Here is a 23,095-nt window from a genome sequence, read left to right on the forward strand (position 1 = left end):
TGTGATGACCTGGTGACTTGTCCAGGGTGTACCCCGCCTTTCGCCCGTAGTCAGCTGGGATAGGCTCCAGCTTGCCTGCGACCCTGCAGAACAGGATAAAGCGGCTAGAGATAATGAGATGAGATGACAAAACATGACAAAGAGCAGAGTGAAGTGTGGCGTTTAAAACCATTATATTGGCATGAAACAAGAAGCAGGAGTGTTACAGTTCAGGTGTGTTCGAGAGCTGCAGTGTACAGAATGGACTGGGATTAGATGGTGGATTATGCGGTAATACATGTGATGTTTCAAAAAATTTGATATTATTTGAGATGTAAATATCCCAGAATCTACATAGTCTAGGCAAATGAAACTGAACAGGCTTAATGTTGAGCAATATAAGATTTATTCCTCAAATTTTGAAAGAGAAATTCAATGGTATGTGGATTCCATGAACGATTTCACAAATTTTCAATATGCACGCCTAACCCTAACCCAGCCTTCCTCTTTGAACTTTTTGTGTCATGTCCAAATCTGCATTGCATTTGGTGCATTTGTAGTGAATTCTCTCATAAATGCACGCTGCACGGTCTTGTTCGACTGTGTTCGAGCGTACTCTAACACACAAAACACCTTTTCTTTTCCAGTGAATGGCATTTCTATACCTAAAAACCCCCAAAAAACATTAAACATAATATTCTGACCCGTTTCCACACATGCTGTTAAAATTTGAGGTCGATTGAACGACAATTGGCAAAGTTCTTAGATTGTGAAATTATATCAATTTTTTTTAAACACCCTATATAAATGGAGTTATGATTTCTTTGAAGAACACAAAAAATTTAACCCGTTCAATGTCCTTGGACGAGCCACGTACGTCATGAAATCTTTTACCGCTGTGCCTTATGACATACGCTACTTGTCATAAACACCTCCCTTTTATTTACCTTACATGGCACATTACTTTTACTTCACAGTGGCACATATGAATTACAGTCAATGCTCAAAACATTCTTCCGTCATAAGGCACAGCGGTAAAAGATTTCATGACGTACGTGACTCGTCCAAGGGCATTGAAGGGCTTAAAGAAAATTGTGCTATTGAATCCTAGAAGGGTTTTCAAGTCTTTTTTTTTTTTTGAAGAATAAGTTTGCTTCACTTAATCTTATGTAGTTTGCTTTAAATACTTAAAATACTTTTAAATACTGGTAAGAAACAATAAACCTCCTTCCTTCCTTATCTTTTGTTCAATTGCATTCAATTTTGTTTTTGCTGTCCTTCAGCATTTCCTTTGGAATAATAGTTAGATATAAGGGTGTGGTAAAAAGCTCTACATTGTTGGACAAAGAAGGGAGAAAAGGAGAGATGGGAAGAGGAGAAGGAAGGATGAGATGTAATTGCATTAAGACCTGATCGAATGAACCACACAAGAGGGAACTATATGTTGATCTGATTGTGAGTGACAAACAGTAAATTACTGAGTCCAGCTTGAAAACCTCAGCTGCGCTTGAATAAAGTTTCACTGTTACAGCAGGAAGGCATTTCCTTTCATTAGCCACTGCTTATTTAAGACAGTTAACTCTCATCGGACACGTTTTTATGTTGTAGAAAACATCTAACTTTTCTGTGCTTTCGGAGCTCAGCTGTGAGATTAGCAGGCATGCAGAGCTAGAGGACGAGTGGATCAAGAGGAAGGGCATTTTGGAAGCCTCTTAGCTTATTTCATTCTTATCCCACCATAATGAATTGAGATTTAATTAGATTAGGATTGGATGCGGATTATAGAAACAAAAGGTTTTGTGAAATTGTTTTGTAATTGGGGAATTCCAGCATTTCACCTTCTGATATCAGCTTTCTCTGCTGGAAGGGATGATGAGTAATATTGTGTGTGTCTGTCTGGAGTGCACACTTCATGAGCCCACATATATTTGTTTAATGCAAATGAGTGTTTAAAGGGAGAGCGAAATGCATTAGCTTTCACAGAAATTTGCCTCTTTAAAAGATATTAAGAAACAATGAGAATCGTCAGATATAATGTACAGTGAGCACAGGCACAACTAACATTCAGCACACATTTATGTTGTGGAAAAGCAACTACACTGGGAGAAAAGCATCTTCTTCTGGCTGCTCCTGGTAGGGGTCGCCACAGCTGATCATCATGATCCATATATTTGATTTGGCATAGGTTTTACAACGGATACCCTTCCTGACACAACCCTTCCCAATCTATTTGGGCTTGGGACCAGCACTAAGTATGCACCAGCTTGTGCAACCACAGCAGCTGGGTATTTTAACCTAATTTGCATGCCTTTGGACTGTGGGAGGAAACCCACACAGACACAGGGAGAACATGCAAACTCCACATAGAAAGGCCCTATCGGCCGAGAGGTTCGAACCCGTAACCTTCTTGCTGCAAGGCAACAGTGCTAACCACTACACCACCGTTCACTGGTGGAAAAACAAAATACAAAAAAAAAAAGGTTTTGCTTTTCATCAATGACATGTAGGAAACATACCACACTGAAAAACAAAACCTTCATTGCACCGCTGTTATATAGTGTACGAAAACTAACCATGGTTTTACCATGGTTTATAGTTATTAATGGTTTTCATGGGTTTTTTGGGTAACCATGAAAACCATGGTGCATTTTACCTCAATGTTCACTTAAATTTTTAGGTTCTAAGTAAATGTTAATGTATCTGGGCTGTTAATCGAGATCCTTCTCTACAGCATTGACTGTTGGACGAAAGCATGGTAATACTACAGTTAGTGCATCCTTTTAAAAACCATACTATCCCTTTTTAAACTAATTTCGTAGTTACTATGACCTATTACACATACAACTATGATGCTACCACAGCTACTGCAGTACTATGGATAAACCACAGTAATGCTATGGTTGGTTCATAGTACTTAGAATCACCATGAAATACCATAGTAGATCCATGGTTACTACAATGGATAAACCATAGTAATACTATGGTTGGTTCATAGTACTTAGAATAACCATGAGATACCATGATAGAATCATGGTTACTACATAAAAACCATGGTAAAACCATAGTAAACCATGGTAGATTTTCGTTATATAGTGTCTTTATTTATACAGTATCTTTATAAGCTTAATGAAAAATGTACAGCAGGAGATTAGTTTTTAAAAATTAAATGTTGTATCAGAAGTGAATGTTATTCCTGTCCTCTCCCTTTCCTTCCTTCCTCCCTGCCTTCTTCTCCCCTTCCTTCTTTCCTGTTACTGTCTTTTCACTCGCATCTATCAGTAACTGGTTAAAGAAAACAAAACATTTTAAAGCCAATATTTGCCACTTGTCTGCTACAACTTCAAAAATAGTCATGTTTCAGTTTTTCCTGAAAAAAAGAACAGAGCTTATGAAAGGAGACAGGTTCATGACCTGAAAGCAGGGCTTCTCTGGAGCCAGTTACAGAGCTGTTGCCAGGCTCGAGGGATTGACCTTTCACCTTGGTGTGTGCGAGTGCTGCAGTTATGTGTGACATATCGAAGCTTATTAACGTTCTCACTCACATCATCCCTCAGCTACTTGGAGAAAAATATCCTGCACCAAGCCAGATCTTTACTGGGGTTTTGGCACCAAAAGCAGAGAATTGAGTCGCATGCCTGTTCACTGCTGCAGGAATTCAGACTTCAAGTGCAGTTTGTTGGAAACATTGTTAGGATATTTAATTTTAGATGGATAGTTTGGCAGCTCCGTGTTCATACACTGAGTGTTATTCATGGCCCTCAGTAATTGTCATCACACAAAAAACAACATTTGGTGTTTTAATGGTTTGTCTGTGTACTATATTATGTTTTATTGCATCTCACAAAAACACCAGCCATTTATCAGGGTAGCAACAGAAATAGAAAAATGCTGTTTCACTTGTGCCTCACTACTGTCACCATCTCACATGCTCCTGATCTATCACATTCACCATAAATAACCCAGTCTGATGTCTCCTAACATAGTAACAAAGCCCAAACAGGAAAGCCTTGCTGTCTTTCTAATTATGCAGCCTTATCTGTATGTAAGGATCATCAACAGCATGGTTCTTGCTCAAGTAAATTAAAGAGATAGATGGAAATGGGGAGATGGAAATGAACAAGCTGTTGCTCTGACACACATAACTGAACGCATCTGTCTTTATTGCTCTGTTCTCTTCAGTACAAACAAGTGGAGCAGTACATGTCCTTCCACAAACTTCCTGCTGATTTCCGGCAGAAGATCCACGATTATTATGAACACAGATACCAAGGCAAGATGTTCGACGAGGAGAGTATTTTAGAGGAGCTAAACGAGCCACTGAGAGAGGTGAGTCCTTCGTTAATCAAAATAAACTAATCAGGGAGTATAATAACTATAAATTACATTTCTAATTTAATGTTTGCATCAGCCAATACATTTAGCTCAATGATGACTTCCATTTCTAGGAAATTGTCAACTTCAACTGCCGCAAGCTGGTGGCCTCCATGCCGCTTTTTGCAAACGCTGATCCCAACTTTGTGACGGCCATGCTGACCAAACTCCGATTTGAGGTCTTCCAGCCGGGGGACTACATCATTCGTGAGGGGACCATCGGCAAGAAGATGTATTTCATCCAGCATGGGGTTGTTAGCATCCTGACCAAAGGCAGCATTGGCATGAAGATCTCTGATGGATCCTACTTTGGAGGTAAAGACCAGACACTGTCAGCCTCCTAAGTTCCTAAGACGTGTAGAATCTTTGCCAAGGAGCTTTAAAGCTGTACTGGCAGCTTGCATTGACTTAACCCCTTATTAACATTCATCCATCCATCCATCCATCCATTATCTGTAGCAGCTTATCCTGTCCTACAGGGTCGCAGGCAAGCTGGAGCCTATCCCAGCTGACTATGGGCGAGAGGCGGGATACACCCTGGACAAGTCACCAGGTCATCGCAGGGTTGACACATAGACACAAACAACCATTCACACTCACATTCACACCTACAGTCAATTTAGAGTCACCCGTTAACCTAACCTGCATGTCTTTGGACTGTGGGGGAAACCGGAGCACCCGGAGGAAACCCACGCGGACATGGGGAGAACATGCAAACTCCACACAGAAGGGCCCTTGCCGGCCACAGGGCTCGAACCCGGACCTTCTTGTTGTGAGGCGACAGTGCTAACCACTACACCACCGTGCTGCCCCCCCCCTTACTAACATACTATGATTTTTTTATTAATTTGACAACAGCCTTTAGCCAGATTATATGATTTAGTCTGAAAAAATAAATTTGGAAAAATTCCCACGTTTAGATACTTCTTAATTATACACTTTTATATAAATGAGTATTTTCATGGTGTCTTGTATGCATGGATTTCTGACTAAACCTGGGTTTATACAGCATACAAATTTCTGCACAATTTTGCTGTCACAGACAAAATTTGCATAGTTTAAGAATTCTTTGGTCATGAGTTCAGCAGTCTTAGAATGTATACGAAGAGTTCACTGGTGACTGATTTAGTGTCATTGCAACCAAAGATGGCTCCTAATCAGTGTTGTCGTCGAGTCACTAAACCTCAAGTCCGAGTCCAGTCTCAAGTCCCCAGTGTTCAAATCCGAGTCAAGTCCAAGTCATTAAAAAAAATTTCGAGTCGAGTCCACTATTGATCTGAGTCAAGTCCGAGAACAAGACTCCAACCACACTATTTGACGGTGGCTGTTTTTGCACCATTAACATTAATTTGTTACTGAACATGACGTATGAACAGGTGAATGTGTCTCTCTTTATCAGGGAGTGTGAAGTATTCAGTCAGAGATGGTTGGGAGACAGATGTAAGTGCAGAAGGTGTGTTTATTAATACAAGTGAAGAAGGTGTGTTTATTAATACAAGTGAAGACAGGTTAACAATCCAGAACGGCAGGCAAAATCGTAAAACAGTGAAACAGGCAATAGGTCAAGCGAGGCACAAACAGGCTATCGTAGACTCAGCAGAATCAAAGACGAGAAACAGGAAATCAGGGACCAGGAAACCAAACAAGGAAATAAGGCTTGGTAATGTGTCAGCAACGCAACTCAATACTTCGCAAAGTATGTGTGTTTTCACAGTTTATATACAGGCGCACTGATTGCAGCTTAATCCCATGCAGGTGCGAGTTGTTTATGGCATGCACGAGAGTCCGCTTGGCACGCACACTGTCCGGAGCACACCCGAGAGTCTATCTGATGCACACACCAAGGTGTGCAGGTGTGACACTCTTGCACGAAATTAGTACAAAAATTAATGTAGATATAAATATCTTATGCCAAATTCGTATGGCATGATACAAAAAAATAAAGAAAAAATCCAAGTCCTCGTCTTCAATTTATGAGTCTGAATGCAGTTAATACATGAGTCCAAGTCATCAATGCTCAAGTCCAAGTCAAGTCACGAGTCCTTAAAATTAGGGCACGAGTCGGACTCGAGACCGAGTCCTGGACTCGAGTACTACAAGCCTGCTCCTAGCACAGTTCTTTTAGCCAGACCCCTTTTTAAAAGCCACCGATAGGAAGAAAGCATAGGATGATGTGAAACTCGCAGGATGGCTATAAATATGGTAGTGACAATGACAAACATAAAAGAAAAATGCTAATGGACAGAAAAAAATTGGCTTATTACCTCAAGCTCACTGTGCAAAACATTTGTTTATATGACCCTGTTTTCTGGAAGAACCTGATTGCACTAATTAATGAAGTGAGAAGAATGTAGTTATTTATTGTATAATCTGACACCACAGTCTGTTATAGTGTTTGGCATTGACATTATTAGGCTCATCTTATACAGTGTGACTTGAGATCAGCTTAAAAGATTGCTTTAAATCACACAGTCTAATCTTTAAATTATTACTTTAAACCTCAAATAGCTGCACATATTTCACTGTTATTTAACTGCTTGGTGTCCACCTGTGTTTTGTGAGAAACTCTCAAAACACATCAATATCATTGTACGAGGAGAAAGACATCAGTGCTGACAATAGAATATAATTACTTTGACCCAGTTAAAAAACCATTCAAGTCTGTTTGATGATACTGACATTGTTGATCAGTGAAATAGTGCAACCTCTTTCCCACATCTTTGGCCCAGAGTCCTAGAAGTTCACTTCAGCTGGGACTGTGCCAGGAACCCAGAGTACCAAAGGAAGGCCAAGGATTCAAAACACAAGGCCAGTTAATTAATCCTAATTAGCAGGACCAGACAATCATGACGGAGTAATTTGTAATGTCAACCTTGGAGATTCCCTACAAAAAAAAAAAAGCACACTAGGTAGCCAGCTATGAGGAAGCTGAGTATAACTTTAACATAATGCTACAGTAACTCATTTTCTCTTAAACTCCTGTGCCTGTACAATCCATTTTATTGAAACAATCCTATACCTTTTAGTTTTCTTTAAAGCCAAAATGGTAAGAAAATTACCTAACAGTGGGTAACCCATGAATTTAACCCTTTGATGCAAAACATATGCACACCCCTTCTAATGCACAACATGGGTCAAAAATGACCCGCATTCATTTTCCAGGTTATTTCATGCTGACTGAGTTTTTCTTTGCTCTATCTTTTGAAATCAATTTATTTTAGGATTGAATATTCCAAGTATTCTTTAAATATCTTGTTTTTAATTACCACAAATCATTAATTTAATTTTTTCTTTCCTACTTTATGAACAAAAATACTTTTTATATTACTACACATGGGTCATCCAAGTGTGATTTAAAATCAAATGTCTTAATACTATAATAATAATTTGTTTCAAGTAATTACTTTAGCAGTGAATGGGGCCAGTTATTTATTTATTAACTATGTAGTTAGCTAAGCCAACTACAATAAAATTAGCTAACTAAAGTAGAATATGTCAACAGCTCGGTAGCTAATAGTAATTACTTGTAACTTTCTGACAAGTAATCTACTCACTCTCAAGGTAACCTAAACATAATCAATTTTTTTCTAAGGTAATGTTAGAACAATTGAAAAACATTACTTACATGTATTAGATGGGCAAAGGGCACTGTGCTGAGCTGTGAAATGTCTGACACAAGCACAATTCACAGTTCCCACCAAACGCTGTAGTAAATGCATGCGGGTCGGTTCTGACCCATGTGTGTAAACTTGATGTAGAATTACAAAAGCTGTGCTTGAAGAAAGGAAAAATAAAAATGATGATTTGTGCTAAACAAAAACAAGATATTTACTGCACATTTGGAAAAGTAAATGACAAAATGAATTGATTTCAAAAGTATATCATAGAAACACTCAGCCATACATGAAATAACCTGGAAAATGAATGCAGGTCGTTTCTGACCCATGTTGTGCATTAGAAGGGTAGTGATACAAAAAGGGTTTTTATTCAAAAAGTAAGAAAGGAAAAAATAAAATAAGGATGTATGATGATCAAAAACAAGTTAATTGAGGAATACCTTGAATACTGAATGATGGAATTAATTTATTGCAAAGATATAGAAGATAAAAACTCTGCCGGGTCACTTTTGACCCATGTTTTGCATCAAAGGGTTAAAATACACAATTTCTTCTCAGGAACACATCTTCTTTTTGCATTAGTTACTGAAGTGTGCACTATTTAAGGGGAAATGTGAGGCAAGCTTGAGTTGGGTCATATGCACTGGGTCTCATTCCCTGTGCAAGAAAGATCATTAATCTCCTCTGAGCTGTGAATATCATGTCTGACAGACTGACACACACACTCACATATGCATGACTCATGCAGATGCTCAAGATCATATGCTAATACAGTATTTCCCTTTGTCTGTCTAGAGAATGAAAGAATAAGAAGCAAAACAAAGCACGTTCTCTGCCTCTCTGGTTATCTGTGCAGGAAGAATACAGTATGTGATGCTATGTGGCTTGGGTGTACCCTTAAATCTATTTGATATGACTATCCTACCAGGAAAATTCATCAATTAACATTTATCACTTTTTTTTTCCCGGCTTGTGTATGTTCAGCTACAAACTGGTTTGAACCTGGAGCATGTTGGTTAGCATTAGGACTATAATCAATGGTATAATTTATTCCCATAATTCCACAGATGGTAATTGTTTCATTAGAATGTCATAGCTAAGGAGAATGCTGGTTTCCCAGGCTATGCATTTACAAAATAATTTTAGTATGATAACATTCTGGAAACAGTCCATAAAACAGGCAGCGGTGTAATTAACAATTATTCGCCGAAATCGAGGTTATTATTTACTGATATTCACTGAGCCTGAGGCGGATAATTGTTTTAGTATAAATACAGAGATGATTATTTTTTTAAAAATCATTAAAAAATAAATTATTTCAAACTTCAAAAGCGGCATGCTAATGTATTAAAGGCGCGGCACAGACTTGTGTCACTTATCTATGCCGACTCACATAAAATACTTTGTTTTGAAACAGATAAAATAAATCACAATTCCACCTTACCTTTTGAATAGTTTTAGACCAAACTTTGTAGCATCTTTAGTGCTTTTAGAAACAGCATATACTTTCTCATTTACGGTGACAAAGCGATTGGCAGCCATTTTGCTGAGTCACTGGAGGTGATTATGGAGAAATAGTCTGAATCTCTCGACCAATCAGCAAGCGCGATTTCCTATAATCACCTGCATATTTATACTAATAGGAAATAATCCATGCTGGAGTGGTGTGATGTGGCCTAACATGATTTACATATAACACTGAGGTATGTTACAATTTTTCATTCATTAGAAAATTAAATATGCTTTTTCACTGTTTATCTCATTCATCTCATTATCTCAAGCCGCTTTATCCTTCTACAGGGTCTCAGGCAAGCTGGAGCCTATCCCAGCTGACTACGGGCGAAAGGCGGGGTACACCCTGGACAAGTCGCCAGGTCATCACAGGGCTGACACATAGACACAGACAACCATTCATACTCACACCTACGGTCAATTTAGAGTCACCAGTTAACCTAACCTGCATGTCTTTGGACTGTGGGGGAAACCGGAGCACCCGGAGGAAACCCACGCGGACATGGGGAGAACATGCAAACTCCACACAGAAAGGCCCTCGCCGGCCCCAGGGCTCGAACCCAGGACCTTCTTGCTGTGAGGCGACAGCGCTAACCACTACACCACCGTGCCGCCTTCACTGTTTATAGTTGCACTTAATGTTGTGGAATGTACATGAGACAGGTTCGTTCCTGTTATTTATGTAATGCCAACTATAAACAGCCTTTCCCTCTCCAGCCTTTGCTTTTTCTCTTTCTTGAAGAGACGAGACAAAAAAAATTAGTATTAGCATGAGCGCATCAATATAAGCCTATTATTTACGTGTTATAGCTGGAACTACTGTTGAAGCTGCACTTTTATAGAAAATTAATATATAAGGTAGAAGGTAGAAGCTGCTCTAATTAAGATATCATTTCAGAATCAAGTGTAAAATCAGCTACAGTGAAGGTGAGCTCTGCTTTGGTTCAGTTGGGAAACAGCCATGTCTCCAGCCGTATCACTCTCACTTGTAAAGCGTCTTCTTGACTGAGTGATAATTGGATTGGTGCTTCCCAGCCTTGCAGTGTTGGTTATCTGACCTTGAGGAAGAACAGCATGCTGAGAACCATGAGGGATCCAGTTCTTGACCTCTTCAGAGACCAACTAATGTGGTGCTAAATATAATTAGATGTATTAATTAATGTGCAGGCTGTTAAATGCCAATCGGAGGGCACTTTGAGAATATTCTGGAGCCTATTTCTGAACAAGAGCATCTTAATTACCAGAGATGTACCAGAATTGGTTGCCAAGTTCACAGCATGCAGGAAATATGTGTTTTTGTGATGTGCATAAGAGATACAGATTTTGAAAAAAGAGGGGTAAATGTTATACACAGTATTATCAACTGGTTCCAATGACACTGGCTATGTGCTTATTACAGTTTTTTACAATTGTTTACACACAATTTTGAAAACAGGGCTCCTTTTTTCTAAACACCTCACACAATTAACCAAACAACACACCCAATTAGCAGAACATAACAGGTTGGTAGCAAAATGGACTATTTCAGTCAAAACTGTAAACAAATTGATAAAAACCTTATAATGTTCTCATGTCACTAACACATTCTTTCAGTGATTCTACACTGTCTACATGTTATACACACTAGCACAATAAATTCAAAATACATCTGTAAAAACCCTTTTACATTATATGGATCTTTTTCAGAAATATTTTTTGAGAGCATCAGGATAATTTAGATCACAAAATATTTTGACGAACCCAAGACTTTCTTCATGATTACTATGAGATATACAGAGAAAATGTACAATAAACTTATCAAACAATGCACAAAACTGCTGCAGGCCGACAATATTTATTTCTTTTACGTACTTTACCATATGTTCAGTACAATTCATATGTACAGTTTCATGTCAGTCAACAGAGGAAAAGACTAAATTGTAGTTCTTACTACTGTAAAGTGTAGATAGTGTAAATAAAAATAAAAATCTGTAGACAAATAAAAAGTACATCCTGTACACTTACAGTGATGAAGAAAAAATAAAGCAACAATACAGTAACAACAATACAGCAATACTCTAATCGTCTCTTCGTCTAGCTGGATCAGGCCATAATATTTCATCCACATCACAGGCTATGTCTTCATTGGCAAGGCACCGTTGGAAGAAACGCCTTGTGTGACGGATCCATCCCTGCACAGATGCTGCTTCAATAAGGTCACAGGCCTGCTCCATGGCCTCAATAAGGGGTACACGGTCATAGGGCCGAAGGTCGTATACCTTCCACCGCCAAGCAGAAAAAAACTCCTCAATTGGGTTGAGGAAGGGGGAGTACGGTGGAAGGTACAGGACAGCAAAATGAGGGTGGTCATTGAACCAATTTTGCACCAGAGCAGATCTGTGGAATGAAACATTGTCCCAAACGACAATGTACTGCATCTGGTTCTCTTGGTTTAATTCTGTGATCTCATGGACTCTGTCAAGAAATGCCAATATTAGATTGGTGTTATAGGGGCCCAGATTAGCATGGCGGTGGAGGACTCCATTTTGGGTAATAGCAGCACAGAGGGTGATGTTACCCCCTCTCTGCCCAGGGACATTGGTGATTGCCCTGTATCCAATTACATTTCTCCCTCTTCTTCTCGTCTTTGAGAGGTTAAATCCTGCCTCATCCATGTATATAAATTCATGTGGGATAGCCTCTGCATCCATTTGCAAGACTCTCTGAAACACAGTAAAAAACACTAATTTTACATGTAAAAAGGTTGTGTGCAATGTGCAATGCATAAACACACACAGTGTACAATGCCACACCATAGTAAGCTGAAAAATACGTACCTCCACATACACATTACGCAGGTGTTTCACCCTCTCAGAATTTCTGTCGAATGGCACTTTATACAACTGCTTCATGTGTACTTGATTTTTTTTAGGATTCGAGCTAATGTTGACAGAGACACTTCGTGAATGTTATTGAAAATGGTGTCATTGTTTATGACACTGGCTTGTATCTCTCTGAGCCTGATGCAGTTGTTGGCCAAAACCATGTTGACAATGGCCATCTCTTGTGCCTCAGTGAATAAACGGCCCCTTCCACCTCGGTGTCCTAGACCCGCAATCCTACATTAGACAAAATCATTAGACTGTACGTAGACAAAAACACATGTAGTTTACTGCAAAATGTTCCAGGAAAGGATACCAAAAGTGATGATAATACAACAAGCAGTTTCAATGTACAGTGCGGTTAGTTTACCTGTTTTGTTGATGAAATGTTCTAATTACTGATGCCACTGTATATCTGCTTAAATTTGGTTGGACTCTAAGTCCTGCTTCCCTCATTGTGAGTCCACGGTTTATAACGTGGTCGATGAGTGTTGCCCGGACATCTGCGTTTACATTTGGTCCTCTTCTTCTTTGTTCTGGTGCTCTTACTCTCACTCGACCTCTGCCTCTTGCTCTTCCTCTTTCTTCTCCTCTTTGACCTCCTCTCATTCTCACTCTTCTTCCTCTAGCTCTTTCCATTTTCGTAGATAAAGTGGGTGAACTCATCTGCTGCCTTAGCATTTATACCTGAGTGCTGTATTTTCAAATAAGTACTTGTGTGTTTCCACACCTGGTGGATGTAATTGGCCAGTTTGTTCATTAGTGTGGTCATTGGCAAGCCAGGACTTTGTAATGAGGAAGTAACCTCACAATCTTTATCTGTGTCTGAAGTGTGAAAATGTGTTTTAAGTTTTGAAAATCACTGTGTGTAATGTTTTGCAAAAAGTGTGAAGCTGAATTTGTGCTGACTATTTTGCTTCTCTGCACAGGTGCTTTGCTTCTTAAGTGTTAAGATTTGTTAACTGTCTGAAAATTTTCATTTTAGTGTGTAAACAATTGTAAAAAACTGTAACATACTAGAACGGTGGCTACAATTATCGACACTTTAACGATCTTTTGGCCATTGCAAAAGTAGAAAAGACTTTCAATACATAAATTGTGCAGGAATAGTTACTCAAACTTCCACTGGAAAAAAATGAGTTGATTCCTGATTACTTCACGTATCAGATCACGTGACACCATTCCACAATTATCGACATCCAGATGATTATTTATAAAAAATAATCGATATGTGGTATTAAGTTAACAAAACATAGTTTTTATTCAAAATTTGTTTTACATAGATTTATATTTTGTACAAAATATCTTTTATATAAATATATCTATGTCGGTGATTATGTAAATGAGGAAATAATTCTAATGTTTGTAAACAAATGAACTGATAATGTTTATCCTGTGTCAGAAAATCTTTTTGTTCCACTTTCTACCCACTTTCTAAGTATTTTCGTAGATCACATTTTGTTAACCATTAATTGTTGTCTGTATTAATTTCTAGTTTTGTAGTTTACCAATAAATGTCAACAGGCAATTGACACCAACCACATGAAAATCCAGGTCAAAGGTCACATGTCACTCCTCGAACCAAAACTTTATATTTTTACATCTAAAAATATAAAATGTCTACTGATATTGTAATATGTGGTAGAAATTTACAACAAACTGCAATATATACAGTATATATAATCCTGAATGGAATAGAAAAATCTGAATATTTCAAGCATGTCATTTTTGAAGTGCTAGGAATTTAATTCTGGTTTAATTCTATTTATTGCAATAGGATTCCAAATACTCTATAACCCCTGTGGACGTAACGCGTACAATTGTACACATGAAGTTCCATAGCATTTTTCCTTGTGTCCGAAGGGGATAAGCATTCCATTCTGTTATGAATCAGAAAAAAATTGTTATAAATCACAGCACTTTTATTTTTTAAAAGCACTTCATCTACTTCAACAATGTTACACAAAGATCGATCCATAACAGTTGTAAATGTCACTTAATTCCACAGGGTGTCGATAATGGTGGACATCGGTGAAAGTGATCACTATTATCAAAATATCAGGTGACTTCTCAGATGTGCGTTTAGATACAAAACGGCGACTATCAAATAAAAGAGTAAGAAACAAAGTAGGTTTCGACAAGGAGATCATGAAATATTGGTGAATCTGAGAAGTAAAAATGTGTCCATGGTCTTTCCACCATGCTTACCTGTGATGATAACATCTGGGTTTTTCTCAAAGTGCTGATCGTGCTAAAAAAATTCCATCTCAGGTAATGAGCTGTGTCATCTGATGACAAGATCAAAGGGCGAGGGGGGGGGGGGGTCTTCTGGTTGATTAATTAACCAATAATAACTGTTGTAACTGAAACTTACCTTTGTAAAATTGCTTTTTATTGGTAAATCTGAAAAGGTGTTGATAATTATGGACTGTCGATAATTGTAGCCTATTAGTGTAAAGGATATACAGTATATAGCTGTATAGCCAGCATGGTGCTTTTCATGACACATGACTATAAAAGACCTATAGTGGTTGTGATACTGTAATTGGGATAGCATGATACTGACTCAGCATCTGTGACTCCCAGAGATTTGCCTGCTGACTCGGGGTAGACGCACAGCCAGCGTTCGAGCCGACACCTATTGCCGTCTGTACTCACTCTCTGTGGACAACTTTAATGAAGTTCTGGAGGAATATCCAATGATGAGGAGAGCCTTCGAGACCGTGGCCATTGACAGACTAGATCGGATAGGTAAGGATGTGTTTATCTGCCGATCTACTCATCCATCAGTCCACACATGGGCTGTTCATTCAACTCAGCAATTTGAGGTAAAAGCACCTGAGAGCTTGTATTGGCTGCCAAACAGCCAGTCTGATTACAACATTTGAAAACCATCAGAAAGATGCTTGTTTGAATTTTTTTTTTAATTTGAACTTCGTTTAAAAAAAAAAGCAAAAACTGTCTCTTTGTTAAAGTATTAACCCTAGTTAAAAGTTAATAGCTGTCTCACTTTATCTGGCTCACTACTGGATTCAGTATTTAGCTACAGTCTAGCAAACTGGTTAGCAAGATGGCTACACTCTCAGAAAGAGGGTTCTACACCGTACCTCTCCTTGTTATTGGGCTGATACCGTTAACATTTATACTCTTAATATGTATCTCTTCACCTGGAGATGTGGAAATAGTGTACCATTAAAAATACAGAAAAAAATTGGAATTGAAATACTTTGTAGGTAAGGATACACTATATGGTCAAAAGTATGTAGACACCTGACCATCACATTCACATGTGCTTGGTCAACACACAATTTCAGATTTCGTCCTCCTTTGCCATTATAACAGCCTTCACTCTTCTGAGAAGGCTTTTCACTAGATTTTGGAACTTGGCTGTGGGAATACGCTCATTTAGTCAGTGAGGTCAGGCATTGTTGTATGGTGAGGAAGCCTGGCATGTAGTCAGCGTTCTATTTCATCCCAAAGGTGTTCAGTGGGGTTGAGGCTCTATGCAAGTCACTCAAGTCCTTTCAAGCCATCTTTATGGACTTCACTTTGTGCACAGGGGCATTGTCATACAGCGTTTAGTGAATGGAAATCTTAACACATTCCTCCAATACAAAGACATTCTGGACAATTCTGTGCTTTTAACTTGGAAGCAACAGTTTTGGGGTAACACATATGGCTGCAATTGTCAGGTGTCCACAAACCTTTGGCCATATGGTGTGCATACAAATTGTATAATATGTTTACACTTTTGAGAGGCCATCATAACTTGTTAACATAATATTCAACTCTGTTCAGCATATAAGATAGCAAATCTAGGTTCATTTACACTGGAAGTAAATGGGATATAAGCATCACCCAATGGCTTGTTAGATATACAAATACTGTTTCAGTATGATCATAGAAAGAACTGTCCTTTCTCACAAGAGATACCTGAATGTGTATGCTTGTTAAATAATAATTCAATATTAATATAATTTAACTAATATTTTAACTCCTCATATTAGCTACAGTAGGAAACATAGATCCAGTTGATATGTTTCCCCAACAACCACATCATCATCATCATCATCATCATCATCATCATCATCATCTAAGCTAACTTACCTGCTAGCTAGTCAGCTTGTTCAATTATACTGCTATCTAGCTAGGTTGATTAAACAGTTTAGCTATTGAACTACAGAACAGGCACACGTTATTAATCATATTTAAATACATTAGTTATCGGTCATTGATATTTAAATTCATATGTAATTTTAAGCCTTTTATAATCACCTTAAATCATACCTGTTTATGAATGCTAGCTTTGTGACATTTCCTGTCATTGGATAGATACACCTGGTAGCGTTGGAAGAAAAAGTGGTGATTCATATCTAAATTACCCCAGAACTACTCAGTATTGTGGAAAAAAAACCCCCAACAAAACAGCCAATTAGATACAACATTCAGATAGAGATAACAATATAGCACTTCTAGAATGTCAGTATCGATCTGTCAGTATTATATGAATATCTGCATGTTTGTTTGTATATGCCTTTTGACCATTGCACAATGAAAGGCCAAAGGAGGAGATTCTTTCATCAGAGTCGAGTTTGTTTTGGCTTTCATTTATTTTTTACAATGGACATCCAGCAACAGTATGTAAACATGCAATCTGCTAAGTGATGCTCCTCTCCCAAGGTCGGTGTGCTGCTGATGTCACTGTGTGTCACATGACCACCTCAGCTGTTTACAAAGCGCCTACATGGCTGCTTCCCACCCTGCTGTTGCCATGGCATCCACATTCCATCTGATATCAGTTCTGCTCGCAGATGAGTTTGGATTCGAGATACAATGAGTGCTCCTCCTGCCATGCCAGCCCTATGTTTGGACATTTGGCATTAGAGACACTGGGATAAAATTAGATAAATGAATGGTTGTCTGGTTTGGGGAAATGTGTGGTTTTCCAACAAAAAAGATATGACATTGGTGCTTCAGATATAGCTTCATTTCAGATAAAAAAAATTAATGTATGCAAAATAACCTTGCTTATTTTACAGGCTTTTAAAATGCTCCAGAATGCATCTGCTCACACACATATGAGAACATGCTCATAGCTGTTACAATGATTACTTTAGAAGGGCAGCAAGGTGGATATGAAGGGACTAGACCCCTTGGGGAGGCGAGAGTCAGCACTACGGGTTTTAGTGAGATGGAAGAGGGATGGAGGATGAGCATAATAGAGAGAGATGGTCAGGATCTTGTCTGTGGGAGGTAGGTCATTTCACCTGGAGAATTGCTTTCTCTCAGTAGTAGGGATGATGGGATAGGACTACGGCCACATGCTCTCTCTCATGTTAGTACAAGAAGCATTGTGACTCAGCAGAAAATGGAAAAAGATCCAGACTGTTCCTGCTGCATTGGGTGGGGCCACTACTGCTACAACGCTTCCTGTCTAAGTTTCAGCTGTTGGGTAAAAGCTGAAAAGAAGTGATTATTTGCATCAGTAAAAACAGATGCTCCTGTCACTGTAGCTCCTGGACACATGAACCTTGAAAATCAGTGAATTTGAGTGTAATTATAATTTGAGTGTCCTGATAGTTTTTTTTTTTATTAAAAGGGCTGTGATATGCTCTGGATTAAATATTTTAATTATTACTGCTCCACTAAGCAAACCGATCTGTTCCAAGTACTGCAGTGGAACAGCCCTTATAGTATGTAATAATGGTGCTGTAAAGACTTACAAATAGCTTTGATAATGAAGAACAGCCTGGCAGTCTGATAAAAGATGATGCTATGACACCAGTATTTAAGAACCATATATTGTGTGTATAAATATATACTATGTTGCCACTTTATTGGCCACACCGGCCTTGATCTGGCACAGTTGTATCAGCTAGAACTGTCTTTGCAGGGATCTAATCACACTGCAGGCCACCAACATCTAAACAGGAATGGAGCATGGAAAAAGATGGGTGTACAACATGTGCCAACACAATACCCATTTAGATGTTGGTGTCACTGCTGCTCTGAGAATAATATCTGATTAGTGGTGGTCCTATGGTGGCTCCTTTCCACTGTGAGATGCTTGAGTAGGGTTGATAAATTGTGCGTAGCAAAATATATGCTATAGTAAGTAATGGTATAGAGTTGGTTAACCTGATAAACTGACATCTGAGAGTATAATATTGCAAAAAATAATGAATATTTCTTCTCTTTATTTCCAGGCAAAAAGAATTCTATCCTGATGCACAAAGTCCAACATGACCTAAACTCTGGAGTTTTCAACAACCGCGAGAATGAGCTAATTCAGGAGATTGTTAAGTATGACCGGGAAATGGTGAAACTAGTGGACCTGCAAAGACCCAGGGCTATGTCAGCTACTCAGTCCACCCATGGGACCATGTTTCCTTCCACCAATCAGCCTCCAACAGGCTCAGCCATTGCCACCCTGCAGCAGGCTGTAGCCATGAGTTTCTGTCCCCAGATAGCCAACCCTCTGGCAGCCCGTGGAGCACTCCAGTCCCCCCGAATGGTGCGTCGTTTCCAGGTTGTCCAAAGTCTGTCCAGCCCTGGGACTCAGCAGACCCCTCCAGGCTCACAGTTCTCCAGCACCATTCTGCCCTCTGCCCTCACCAGCACACCTGTCCAGAGCCCATTGGCGACTGGCAGTCGAACATTCCAATACAGTTCCAGTCCTATGGGTGCTCCTTCAGGGTCCCAGCTCTCCCTGGTGCAGCAGCACACCTCCAGCCCCACGCACCGAGCAACAGTTCCCAGGAGTGCAATGACCCAGGATGCCAGGGCCCTCTCAGCTTCACAACCATCTTTGCCCCATGATGCCATGCAACCAGTTGTTCCAAGCCCACCCCAGTCCACAAGAGTTTCCTCCACTTCCATTGGACCACCTCACAACCTCCCAGGGCCTACAGCCTTCAGGGCTGCCATTCCTCCCAGGATGACACTTCAGCACCAGATGTCTGTGGGAGCCTTCCCACCTGCCTCCCTACCGCAAATGAGGCCAAGCCAGGACTCAGGACTGCCCAAGAAAGATTCAGTAGTCAGCCTTCCAGACACAGACCATCACATTAGATCTAGATTACCTTCCAATTTGTGACCTTGACAGAGCTGGGTGTGTAGGTATCTCTTCCTTCTGCAAGTACTAGTGCATCTCAAAAAATTAGAATACCATGAAAAAGTTCCTTTTTTTTCATAATTTAATTCAAAAAGGTAAACTTTCATATATTCTATATTCATTACATGTAAAGTGAAATATTTAAAGCCTTTTTTGTTTTAATTTTGATGATTATGGCTTATAGCTCATGAAAATCAGAAATCCAGTATCTCAAATTATTAGAATATTCCCTAAGATCAATCAAAAAAAGGATTTACAATACAGAAATGTCCAACTTCTGAAAAGTATATTCATTTATACACTCAATACTTGGTTGGGGCTCCTTTACCATGAATTACTGTATCAGTGTTGTGTGGCATGGAGGTGATCAGTCTGTGGCACTGCTGAGGTGTTATTGAAGCCCAGGTTGCTTTGATAGTGGCCTTCAGCATATCTGTATTTTTGGGTCGAGTGTTTCTCATCTTCCTCTTGACAATACCCCATAGATTCTCTATGGGGTTCAGGTCAGGCAAGTTGGCTGGCCAATCAAACACAGTAATATCATGGTCAGCAAACCATTTGGTAGTAGTTTTGGCACTGTGGGTAGGTGCTAAGTCCTTCTGGAAAAGGAAATCAGCATCTCCAAAAAGCTCGTCAGCAGATGGAAGCATGAAGTGCTCTAAAATCTCCTGGTAGATGGCTGTGTTGACTTTGGACTTGATAAAATACAGTGGACCAACACCAGCAGATGACATGGCACCCCAAATCATCACAGACTGTAGAAACTTCGCACTGGGCTTCAAACACCTTGGATTCTGTGCCTCTCCACTCTTCCTCCAGACTCTAGAACCATGATTTCCAAATTAAATGCAAAATGTACTTTCATCTGAAAAGAGGACTTTGGACCACTGAGCAACAGTCCATTTCTTTCTCTCCTTAGCCCAGATAAGACACTTCTGACATTGTCTCTGGCTCAGGAGTAGCTTGATATTAGGAATGCGAAAGTTGTATCCCCTTTCTTGAAGATGTCTGTTCGTGATGGGTCTTGATACACTGACACCAGCCTCAGTCCACTCATTGTGAAGCTCTCCCAAGTTCTTGAATCGACTTTTCTTGACAATCCTCTCAAGACTGCGGCCATCCCTGTTGCTTGTGCACCTTTTCCAGCCACCCTTTTCAGCAATGACCTTTTGTGGCTTACCCTCCTTGTGGAGGGCATCAGTGATCATCTTCTGGACAACAGTCAAGTCAGCAGTCTTCCCCATGATTGTGGTTGTGTGTACTGAACTAGACCGAGAGATACACTGTGTTCATACTGTTTTACTCAAACTCGAAATGAAATATTCTAATATTTTGAGATGGGTTTTTTTTATGTTTTCGTACTGTATGCCATACTGATTAAAATGAAAATAGAAAAATGCTTTAAACATTTTAGTTTATGTGTAATGAGTTTATAATATATAACATTTTCACTTTCTTAAATAACTGATGGAAAATATTGAACTTTTTCACAATATTCTAATTTTTTGAGATGCACTAGTATATTTCTCAACACCATGTCATGCACTGGATCTTACTTTAAGAATGTACAGTACATGGTTCAAATTGTGACAAGGGGGGCGACTTGAACTACCAGACTTGACAGCATACTATTAACCATACAAAGTCTGTAAAACTGAAGATTTAAATATCACAGAGATGTTTCTGTTGTACCCACCAACATAAATGTCAATGTAGCTTCTTCCCACACAGTTTGCCTCTTCATGATTGCTTACTTTTATTGTGGCTGTATTCACACATTTCAAATAATCAGTTCCTTATTGTATACAGTAGCTCAGATAATACAGTGTAGAATGGAATGCAACATGGGGAAAGGTGATGCATCTCTGATTACTATGTAACTCTTAAAAAAGTGTTTTTGCAAGTCTCTTCCACCCTACCTGGAGTGGTTACTTGATGGTGTTTTTATGATTTTTTTAATGGTGTTTTATCATCGAGCAATATTCAAACTGCTATAGAAAATACAAGAAAGGTTTATTTGACCAAGGGTGTATTTGACAGTTGATTCTTTTGGAAGCATTAGTCCAGAAATGGATTTGACTTCTTCCCCTCTGCTTGGTAAAAAGGAAAAAAAAAATGTTTTTAAACAACTGAAATGAAAAGAGGGGAACATATGTGAAACATACATGAAATATAATTTCATTGCCTTGATTTCCACTTAGAAGCCATATTTTTGTCCAGGCCTGTGTGTGTGTGTTTTAAATATTCAAGCAGTTATTTGTTCATATTTACAGACCACAGCAAATGTCTACATGAAATTATTATTAACTATAAAGAAAGAAAACAACAAAAAAGGATGATTTAATTACAATGTAAACTAGAAATGTAGGTGGAGAGAGACTGCAAACTGAAAACCAACAATATTGCAAATGTGTTTTTATTTTCCCATATTGATGGTTTTTGCAGTGCTGCATCCAAATGAGTTTACAAATGTAACCTCGCATGGATATCAGTGGAAATTAATCAACTATTCAGAAAAGATTAGACTGAGTTGGATATTTCCCACACGAATGTATGAAGGATATAGCAACATACAGCGTGTACAGTCACTCTGTACTAACTCCACAGAGGAAAGTCATATGGGCTACTATTTACGAAATGCTCCTTAGCATTGCACAAAGAGAGACAAGGTTATGTGAACCGACGAACTAGTGCAAGATATCAGCTGCTCGTGATAGTGATTATAGCCAGTGAAACATGTTGGCACGCATTATGCAACAATGAGTATTTCTGTGCTCATGTGCTACCCATCTTTCGGCTTCACAGAATAAGCAACTCTGCGTAACTCTATGATAAACTGACTTCCACTCCGACACCGTTACTCGTGTGAATGTTGTTTTTTTCATCACTACACTGTTTGAAGATGGCTGGCTGTAATCTCTCTGGTGACACTCCCCTTCCCTTTGCTTTAGTTATGTCGCTGGTGAAGGCCTGTTACATGTAATACTCACAACGTGTCGTGTGGAGGATTCCTGCTATAAGCCAGTGCTGTCTTATTCATTACCTTTGAGAGCGGCTAATGTCTTGATCAATGGAGAAAAAGTTTCAAATCCCTTATATAATTTTTACAGCTTGAGTTTTAATATTCTGGCCCTGCAATGACAAAACCTTAAAAAAGAAAAAAAAAATCCCCAGTTGCCCATTGTGTAATAAGGTTAAAGTGTAAAAGAATTAAACCTGCTGGCTGGTATGCCATCACCTAAAAATTCTTACAACCCAGTAACACTGCAAGAGAACATTTTTTCCCCCATTCTTCAGATATTTGACAATGTCTTGTATACTGTTTGCCAAATTCAATAAATCTTTAAAGCAATAAAATTCTTTCCACATTTTGACCAAAAGAAGCAAGGAAGATTGACTGAATTGCTGTTCACCATTGTAAAACACAAACATGCCATAGGTTTTGCTATGCATTCAGGCCAGGGATGACTTCTGTTCTGTGATTCATCTTTCAATAAAGAAAGGAAGAGTTTGGTTTGACCTTTGTGTTTCTTTTTTATTTGTTTCACTCATCAATAGTTGAAACTAGACGGCCTTTCGATTTCATAAAATCAGTGAAATTTAGTTCCCTCTGAAATTTGGTGATATATGTTTATTTCTGT

General features: G+C 38.9%; 1 protein-coding gene across 1 annotated transcript in view; it reads left to right on the plus strand.

Moving 5' to 3' along the window:
* Positions 1–19,566, plus strand: part of hcn2b (hyperpolarization activated cyclic nucleotide-gated potassium channel 2b) — an 80,128-nt gene extending 60,562 nt beyond the window's left edge. Inside the window, exons 5-8 of the mRNA XM_060940541.1 lie at positions 4,159–4,305; positions 4,425–4,665; positions 14,927–15,091; positions 18,547–19,566. Of these exons, the coding sequence (XP_060796524.1) occupies positions 4,159–4,305; positions 4,425–4,665; positions 14,927–15,091; positions 18,547–19,436 (1,443 nt within the window). The 3' untranslated portion in view covers positions 19,437–19,566. The remainder of the gene's footprint in view (positions 1–4,158; positions 4,306–4,424; positions 4,666–14,926; positions 15,092–18,546) is intronic.
* The last annotated feature ends 3,529 nt before the right edge of the window (positions 19,567–23,095 follow it).

The sequence above is a fragment of the Neoarius graeffei genome, chromosome 15 (genome assembly GCF_027579695.1).
Source record: "Neoarius graeffei isolate fNeoGra1 chromosome 15, fNeoGra1.pri, whole genome shotgun sequence".
In the NCBI taxonomy this organism is placed as follows: domain Eukaryota; kingdom Metazoa; phylum Chordata; class Actinopteri; order Siluriformes; family Ariidae; genus Neoarius; species Neoarius graeffei.